At 36.9% G+C, this 9,269-nt stretch overlaps 1 protein-coding gene across 1 annotated transcript in view; it reads right to left on the reverse strand.

Moving 5' to 3' along the window:
- The window catches only part of man2a1 (mannosidase, alpha, class 2A, member 1), a 60,728-nt gene extending 53,043 nt beyond the window's left edge, over positions 1-7,685 (reverse strand). The window contains exons 1-2 of the mRNA XM_084113311.1: positions 7,237-7,685; positions 4,837-5,094 (exon numbers count right to left, since the gene is read on the reverse strand). Coding sequence (XP_083969437.1) covers positions 4,837-5,094; positions 7,237-7,362 — 384 coding nt within the window. The 5' untranslated portion in view covers positions 7,363-7,685. The remainder of the gene's footprint in view (positions 1-4,836; positions 5,095-7,236) is intronic.
- Positions 7,686-9,269: the final 1,584 nt, after the last annotated feature.

The raw sequence follows: 9,269 nt of genomic DNA on the forward strand, positions 1-9,269 counted from the left end.
ATTAAAAGGCATGCAATTTTATTTTATTTTTACACAATTTCATTCCTGATGACACTCCTTAAAATGTGCAGTGTAATGGTGGCCATAGTTTATTTCAGCTCACTATTCTCTGAAGCAAAAAAAAAAAAGATTTTCTTTTTAGCAATTCCTGCACGTAAACACAAAGATTTGGACAGGAATTAAATTAAATAATTGGCAAGCACCACAAAACTCTGGTGTTTGGAAATTCAGGTAATTCAGCAGAGATTTTTTTCCTTAGAGACAGGAGGAAAAACAATATTTTCTGTTGCACCTGTATATGCTTATATTACATCACGTCCCCATGTAAAACAAAACAAAACAAAACAAAACAATGGAATTAAGAAACAAGGCAAGCCATAAACAAACTTACATGCAAAAGTATGCAAAGATTTTTCTGGTTGAGTAACAGTTCAGGCATTGAGATATTTTTCAACCTTCAAAGAAAAGCCAGTGGGGTCTCTGGAAAACAAGTCTCTCTGACATTGATCTATTCATGTTTACCGAACCATCGTTTATGAAAAAAATCTTTATTAAGTAGGCCTATTTTGTGCATAAAAAACTTTTCAAGGTTGTATCACAACATAAAACACATGTGACAACTTGTGAACACCCTTAAACTTTCAGTTAAAGTAGTTAACCAGTATGCTTAGTGTGGTTGTATTGTGCTCATTACAGTATTGTGCTGTGCGATAAATCGTAAATTATTTTCGATTTCGATTTTGGCTTCCAAAGAGTATGAAAACAAGATAATCGAGGTAATAAAACTATTGTGCCGTTGCCAAATTTAGTGGATCGCTTTTGTTCCTCCCTGAGCCAAACATCCAAATCAGCTGAATAAGTGAGTGTGGTAAAATGCAGTCTACTGCAGCTAAACTATGGGACGTGCCTGATATTAAACAGTGTAATTAAAAGCTCATTAAGCCACGAAAGAGATACTGTTTCCCAGGCAGCTTTCTGTGCCCGTGCTCCCAGACAGAGCGGAAGCATTATATTGTAAACTGTGGGCTTCAGATATGTGCCTAAACGGTCAAATAGCCTACACACGTCAATATGCCGTTTTGCTAAGTATCCTCATAATCAAAACAAGTCTTAAGTGAATGTAAACAGTTGAGAAAGAAAACGCATGTGAAACAGTATATTGGATCCGTGCTTTCAGTCTTGAAGTGGCAACAGCCCAATATTACTGCTTCAGTCTGTCATTAATGTTAATTAAACAACAAAAGACATATGCTGAGTCCCAATTCGCATACTATCCGTCCTAAATAGTATGCGAAACTACAATTAGTACGTCCCAAATCGTAGTATGTTGAAATGAGTATTCCAAAGATACCCGGATGGTCTACTATTTCCGGTTAGAATTCGAAGTGCAGATCAATGCACACTCTAATGGCTAATATTACCCACAACCCATTGCGTGCGGGAGGGAGGAGCTTTGTGGTGATGGTGGTGATGTAAACATAGCAGCCGGATGCGGCAGCGGAGATGCGCCCTCAGTTTTTAAGTGTAAGAATGCAAATGTTTAACCCTAATTAAACTTATATTTTATTGTCTCGTAATATTAATGGGTTTATGTTGTGCCAAAAAAGTACCGTGTTTATCTTGTAGGGTCCGATGAAGATACTGAGCGCCTCATTGGGGTTGTCAGGCTAACGTTACAAAACAATAAATAAAAACGCTCTAGTAACGTTACAGTGTCATGCAAGTGTCTTTTTAATGTATTTCTTTTGATGTTTCTGTCTGACTTATTTGTAGTAATACTGTGGCTGTACAGATGTTAACTTATCAGTCCAACCAAAGAAACATGGTTACTACACTTTTACTATAGTAAAAGCATGGTTCATTTTCATCGGGGTATATTTAAGTATTATACATAAGTATAAGATTAAGTATAAAATACGTTAAACAATAGTTATACTATAAACTTATATTTTAACTCAGAAAATAAGTCACACACATTTGCACATGAACGTCAGAACCAGCGCAGCCTCACAACGACCTGTGTTTGGTTGATCTACGACGACGCCCTGCTTCACTCCTCAATTTGGTAAAACACATTGTAAATGTATTGTGGAAAAAAAGATGGGAATAGTAAATAAAATTATATTGGATATATAAGAATGAATGAAATGTAAAATGTTTTGTTAACAGTCGCGGTGTGCGTAACTAGGCAACCACGTTCTCGTTTACGTTGCATGACGTCATCGAAGTATGTCCCAGAACGTGCATACTCTTTTGCTACACACTCAAAAGTATGTACTTTTTCCTCACAAAAAAAGTACATACTTTTAGGTCGTAGTATAAGTAGGCGAATTGGGACTCAGCCATAGATAAAATCACTCATTGCTCTTGGATGAATAACTTTTGTAGCTTTAATAAGGATTAATCTATGCTTAATTTATACAGTGAAGACTATGCAGTGTTAATTTACATTTGATTATTTTCATAAAAATATGGACGTAGTGTCCGTGACGTCACCCGTAGTTTTCTGAAGACCGTTTTTGAAGCCTAAAGTGGGCGTGGCCGACCGTCGCCATCTTGGCAGCGCGTCACTCCCAAATTTATTTATTTTTACAGTCAGACAATGAACTGAGGTAACGTGATGGCTAACAGACAGCAGACAAACGGCTAATGATGACTAATGACCACAGCAGCGGGAATCCACCCGTCACTCTAAAGTGGACACCCTTAATTATGCAGAAATTTTAAGGCTTAATATAATTTAAACGGATGAGTTATAAAAAAATTCACCCCCCTCACAGTTGCCATGAAGGGAAAAATAAGCTATATAGACCAAAGCCACTTTTTGCACCAGGCTGTAAACATGTTTTTTTTCTGTTGTAAAGTTGGGTATTTTAACATGGGGGAGATACAGATTTGACTCACTTCTGCATCCAGCCTCAAGTGGCCAGTCGATGAATTGCCGTTGAATTCACTTCCGTGTTGGTTTCAAGAGAGAAGACAGGGAGGTTGCCGCTTGATTATTTTATTCAGTTCCTGTTGTAGGCTATTACTTATCTGAATATCATTGTTAGTACATCTTCCTGTACAACTTTTTAAGCACTGTTTATTTAATTTTGTATTTTTGTTCTGTTGTATTTTTTGTCAGTTTTGTGTGTCATTAGTTTATTTGTTCTTATTGTACTGGTGACTGTTAACTTGTCTTCTGTAACCGTTTTGAGGACATTTAACTTGGCTACATTAGTTAACCTAGTATGAGTTTTTGCTGAAGTAGCCTATCGATCATTTTGAAATTTTATTGATATCGAAAATTAATCGTATCATGAAATAAGACTTTGATCATATCACCCACCAATAATCGTGATTACAATTTTTGCCATAATTGAGCAGCCCTAGTACAGTATGTCTTACAAAAAGATGATGACATTGAGGTTTTAGTTCAGAGGAAGAATTAATATCAAAATGTAGTTTTATTCATTATTGCAAATTGTTGTAACTTCTTTTTTTCTTCTTTTTTTTAAAAAGAAAACCTTTATAAATGTATGAATATGTATACTAGTTACATTATGGTAAGATTTTTTTTAATGTTTTTGAAAGTCTCTTATGCTCACCAAGGCTGCATTTATATGATTACAAATACAGTAAAAACAGTAATATTGTGACATTGTATTCAAATTTTAAATCATTGTTTTCTATTTAAATATTTTAAAATGTAATTTATTCCTGTGATAGTGTCACATGATCCTTCAGATATTATTTTAATATGCTGATTTGGTGCTCAAAAAACATTTATTCTTATTAATCATGTTGGAAATCATGATTTTTATATTACATATACTATTATTATTTATATTATTTATTTAATTATTTTTAAATCAAATTTCTTTCTTTTTATTTTTGTGTTGGAGCCAGACAAAATATTACCAGGGCAGGTGGAAATATAAACCACTGGCCTGACTGGGAAAACAGAAGAAATCCTTAGGTTTTGAGTTTTGAGTCATATGATGAACAGTTTGAATTTAGGCTTTTATTCACATATAAACATTCATCAACGCACACATCAGATCCGGTAAACGGAAGTTCAAACATGTTCGCTTGAAATGTGAGAACCAATGAGGTTCATTCTCGTGTTACGCAGCACGTTTGAGCTTCCGCAAGAGGTTTGTTTTTGCGTGTCAAGCAGGTTCGTTTGAGCTTCAGTTTATGTTCGCTGATCAATGTTTATATGTGAATAAAAGCCTAAATTCAATCTGTTCATCATATCGAGTCTCTTCAGAAAATTTGGACTAAACCGCTCAATTCATATGGATTAGTTTTACAATCTCTTTATGAACTTTTTGAAGTTGCAAAGTGGTATCATGTGAATCGGCATCTCTGTGATTTGGCGGGGGTCATATACATTTTTTTCAAGGTTTTTGTTTCCTGTGCGCTTTTTTATCCATCTTTCGCGAAGAATGGAGGCTGCGTTGGAGTGTTTTGATAGTATTTTGGGTGCTGGGTCATATCGCTATACGTTATACAACTATACAATTTGCAGAAAGAGAACGCTGAAAACCATCAGAAGAGCAAAAACAAAAAAGAATGATTAGATGGAGATGGATGACATGTATAGCAGCATGCGGTAAGGAACATTCAGCTAGACCTATAACGACAAGACATTTCCAAGCCACAGCCTATTGACATCATATCCGGGAGATAAGTCAGTAAATTCGAGTAAAATTACAGGTTTCGCTTATCCCGTACGAATGCGCCACACGAAATTCAGATGTGGGTGGGTAATTTCTAAATCACACGAGGTCCCCAGATAATGGATATTCCAGTGTGAATAGGGCTTAAGACTCCCTTTCCCCTCTATACCTGTACTCCATCCGCTGCCTTGGAGTGCGTCCGTGCTGCAAACTGGCAGTCCTCTGAGTGGATGGGGATCAGCACAGGAGCACGAGGCATCAATTCCAAGTCTCCCTGACTCATGTTCCCTTCAGGAAATATTTTCCCAACTTTCACAGTTTCTCTCAGGTTAATTACGGAGTCCCTGATGTTGGCAATGATCTCATTGTTCTCTGCAAGCAGTCTTTCTAAGTGGTCTATTTTGTCCTGCAGAATACCAAGCTGGCCCTGTAAAACAGAGAAAAACGGTGAGTAACACTTTTAACACTGCTTTGGACAGGATCACAAGCCCTACAGCACAAAATTCAGACATAACTGAATATATTACCACATAACCTAAACTTAAATGAATAAAGTGTGTCGCAGACTTTGTTTGCGGGCCTTATGGGTTTTGAAATTTTTTTTACATCCTAAGTAATTTAACGCAGCATCTGGCCTGCAACTTTTCCAGATCAGGCACAAGCACCGTGTTTGTGAAAAAGGGAGGGATAAAAATTTACAACATTATGCGTCGGTTTCACAGACAAGGCATTAGACTAGTCCCAGGCTAAAATGCATGTTTGAGCTGTTTTAACTGAAAGCAACTTCTTAATATGTCAGTGCCATTGTTTTGTCTCAAGATGCACACCAGTACTGATTTTTTTTTTTATAAGGCTTGTTTATAAAAGCTACTTAAATGCCCTAATTGAACTAAGGCCTAATCCTGGCTTAATCTAAACCCTGTCTGTAAAACAGAGCCTAGATTCGAATTCTCTAACTTTCAGCTGTGGCTCTCAAAAGTCATTCAAACTAGGTGTTTGAATATTCGTCGTGCCATTGTACATCAGTGACAAAGAACATCATTACTAAAGCTTGTAAAACTCTCAGGTGATTCGCATTTGCTGCTGCCAGTTTTAAGGTGTGGTTTAGGGCTAGTCTACAGGATTTGAAATAAACAGCGTATGAAAAACACATGTGAATCTTGTTTGTGAATTATTGTTAGCAGAAACAACACTAAACATCACTGGTTATTGGCTGTCTTTTTTAACCCTCTGCACACAACAGAAATGTTTTCCGATATAGCAACCTTGTTTCTGAAAAACACTAAACATAGCCTACATTAAAAAATAAATAAAAAATCCAAATGGACAATAGGTAACTACCAATTGTCTCAAAGAAGATGTGTAGTGGCAACTAGCAAGAGGGAGGGGAAGTTATTTTAATTACCAGGGATAGGCAAAATTACGAATTTAAGAATTGACTCCCTTTTTGGATGTCAAGTTTCGCTGTTGTCGTGAACGGCCAAAACGCATAAAAATGGTTATCTCTCTGCCAAAATAAAGAATTTTCAGACTTTCTTTCAGTCATGTTGGACTCAAATTGAACAAATGTTTTACTTAAGGAGCATGAAATTTGCCATATGGTTGTTTATTTGACAATTTGTCACTGAAGATGCACATGAAATCAGCAAGAAGCGAAAGTTGCGAGTCTTTTCTTCCCTATAAGTCACTTATAATAAGTGACATATATCCAATTGAAGCGGCTTCTCAAACAAGAAAAAAAAAATGTAGGGTGGGACTTGATTTTGTCCATCTGGATTTAATTGGATCAATGCGATTTACTATCACTGTGATCTCACGTGAGTGACAGTTTGCCCCGCCCTCGCGCCAGTAAACACGTCATCAGAGAAGAGAAGTACAGGTAGTAGCAAGAGGGAGGGTAAGTTATTTTAATTAAAGATTACAAGGGCACATGAATTTAACAAAAATAATGATATGGATAAATGAACGGATAAATCATTTATAATAAATAAACTTTTGATTTCATGTTCATTTTAATTATTTAAAAAATATGTTATAATCCAAATAGTTTTTACATGTAGGTAGGACTAATTACGGAAGTGTAAACCTATTTGAATGCAAAAAACAGAGATGAGCAGGAAACAATGTGTGCTGTCTAGATAGGCAGCTCGTTGGAATTTTGCTCGTTCAGTCTATGAACGCTGAGGACTGCGAGGAAATGAACTTTGAGCTCAGTTCACTGTCAAGCGAAACAGAATCTTCGCTTTCTGAATCGTTTAAGACAGTATCGTGATCTAAATGGTTTCATTAAAATATAACACGATAAAAATATTTGAGAAACAGGAAATGCAGGCTTGACTTACTGATCACAGCCATCTTTGTGCCGGTGTAATACTTTAATAGTGTAATGTAACTTGGAAAGAAGCAATCGAACAATTCATAACTAAGTGTCTTTTATCCACCACATCACAATCGAGTCAATATTATAAGTTCACGGACCAGCAGCTTGAACACAGAAAACACACATCTACTGACAGTACAACACAATTTATTGACAAGCATGAAGCTGCACATGGACTAGGCTACTTACGTTTTGCGTTTTCTCTCCATTAGGGTTTTTGCTATAATCTAAGTGATCCAACATCAGGTACAAGGAAAATACCACCACACAGAATATGGCACTGCCAAAAACTGTGAACTGTCTGCTGAGCTTCATTTCTCATACGAGTTCTGTACATTCGCATGAAAGGCAAACTTTTAAAGGCTTGTGCCTCGCGAGCGGTGGTCCCGTAGGTGACAGAAGGAAGAAGTGAGAAAGAAAGGTCTTTTCGCCATGAAGAGTTGCACGAAAGGGGACACCTTTTCTGTCTGACGGCGGGGAAATGTCGAGTTATGTATCCAAGGATTGAAATCCACTGCAATGTGTCTTCAAAGTTTTGACGATGCGGAAGAGTTTGTGTGATTCAGCAAATTGTGATTGTCAAACAGGCAAAGGAAAAGCGCCAACCAACCCTGCCCCCTTCCTGCGCTTACTGTGCTACAGTACACACACACACACACAGAGGAAAAGTGAAGTGAGTGTGTGGAGTTGCGCCGCCTAACGAGTGAACACATCACTCATACACGCACACGCACACACACGCGCACACACACACACACACACACACACACACACTGATACACTCAAAACACACACACACACACACACACATGTGTGTCACGTATTCAGTATTATTTTCCTCAGCCCCATTTGACAGCTTTTGGTCAGTCATATATGAAGGTAATATGATGCCATAAAAATCGTATGCGCAGGGTAGGATTTGTGAAAGTGTAGCCTACATAAGATTGCAAGCGTAAATAAAATTTGCATGCGCAAGAGAAGATTTGTAAAAGTGTAAATCGCCTTTCAAGTGCAAGGAAAAAAAATGTTTGCAGCATTTTACTGTTATATTCGTAGTGTGAGTGTCATGCATGTATTGTGAAACTGCAGCTTCATGCTACGCATAATAATTGTGATCTGTATTCTTCTGACATCCACTTTTTCCGCACTTACACTTTTGGCACGTTCTTTTCGCACAAATATGGCCAAAAGCATTGCAGCAATTTGCAAGCGAAAAAAAACAGAGGCAGGAACAGCAAAACAGATTGATAGCGTAAAATCAACCTTTGTGTAAAAAAAATAAACTGTTGCAAATGTCTAAAATACTTGTTTTGTGCACGGGGCAAAAAAGTTCCCGAAATAACCCGATTTGTACAGTTGCGCCTTTCTTTTACCTGAGCTTCCAGTTTTGGCACGATTCTCTCACGAGTTCTGCAAGCGCGAAGAGGAGGGCGGGTCCACCTTCTTCATGTAGCCAATCAAATGAGCTTCTAGCTGACTCTCGTTTTACTCTTATCTGATTGGTTCAATAAACACGCCAGCCGCCAGAACACATCTTTATCTTCGTTTGGCTCAGCATCGTTCTCGTTGCCGAAATGGTACTTTTAATGCACACATAGCCTACATGTTAAATAAATAAATAAATAAATCATGATTGCTTAATTAGCTGTGTACCATTAGACTGACTATGAGTTAATACTGAATTCCGAGCAGGTGTTAACGTTATTGGATTGAAATTTTATATATTATATCTGTTACACCTCTGAGCTGATGTTAAACTTTACAATCAAACAAATGAATACCCCTTCTTTAATACCTATGTAATAATATACCATTCTGATGCAGTGTTTTTCACATAATGTCTCTGTTCATGTTATTTAACATTCAATTATATATTATGAAATATTGTCTTGGTCGCACTTGGTCTGATTACTTTCATGTGACCGATCAAGCTATTTGTAGCTAGTATGAAATGAAATTACAAAATGCTTTCTATGTGTCCAGATTTGACTGTAGCTAATGAAAAACTGATTCTTCAAATCAACATAAACTCAACTTTGACAAAAAGTAATCTTTAATAATGTCTGAATAAATACTCATATCCAAATGCAAAGTAACTAATTATGTCTGAATAAAAACCCAGCAACCAGGGAATACGCAGCATCTAGATGTGTATATATAGGGCTATACAGCCATCTAGTGGTTACACGATGGCATTGCAGGTGATAAATGGTGCATCATTT

The sequence above is a fragment of the Abramis brama genome (genome assembly GCF_963993115.1).
Source record: "Abramis brama genome assembly, chromosome: 5".
Lineage (NCBI taxonomy): Eukaryota > Metazoa > Chordata > Actinopteri > Cypriniformes > Leuciscidae > Abramis > Abramis brama.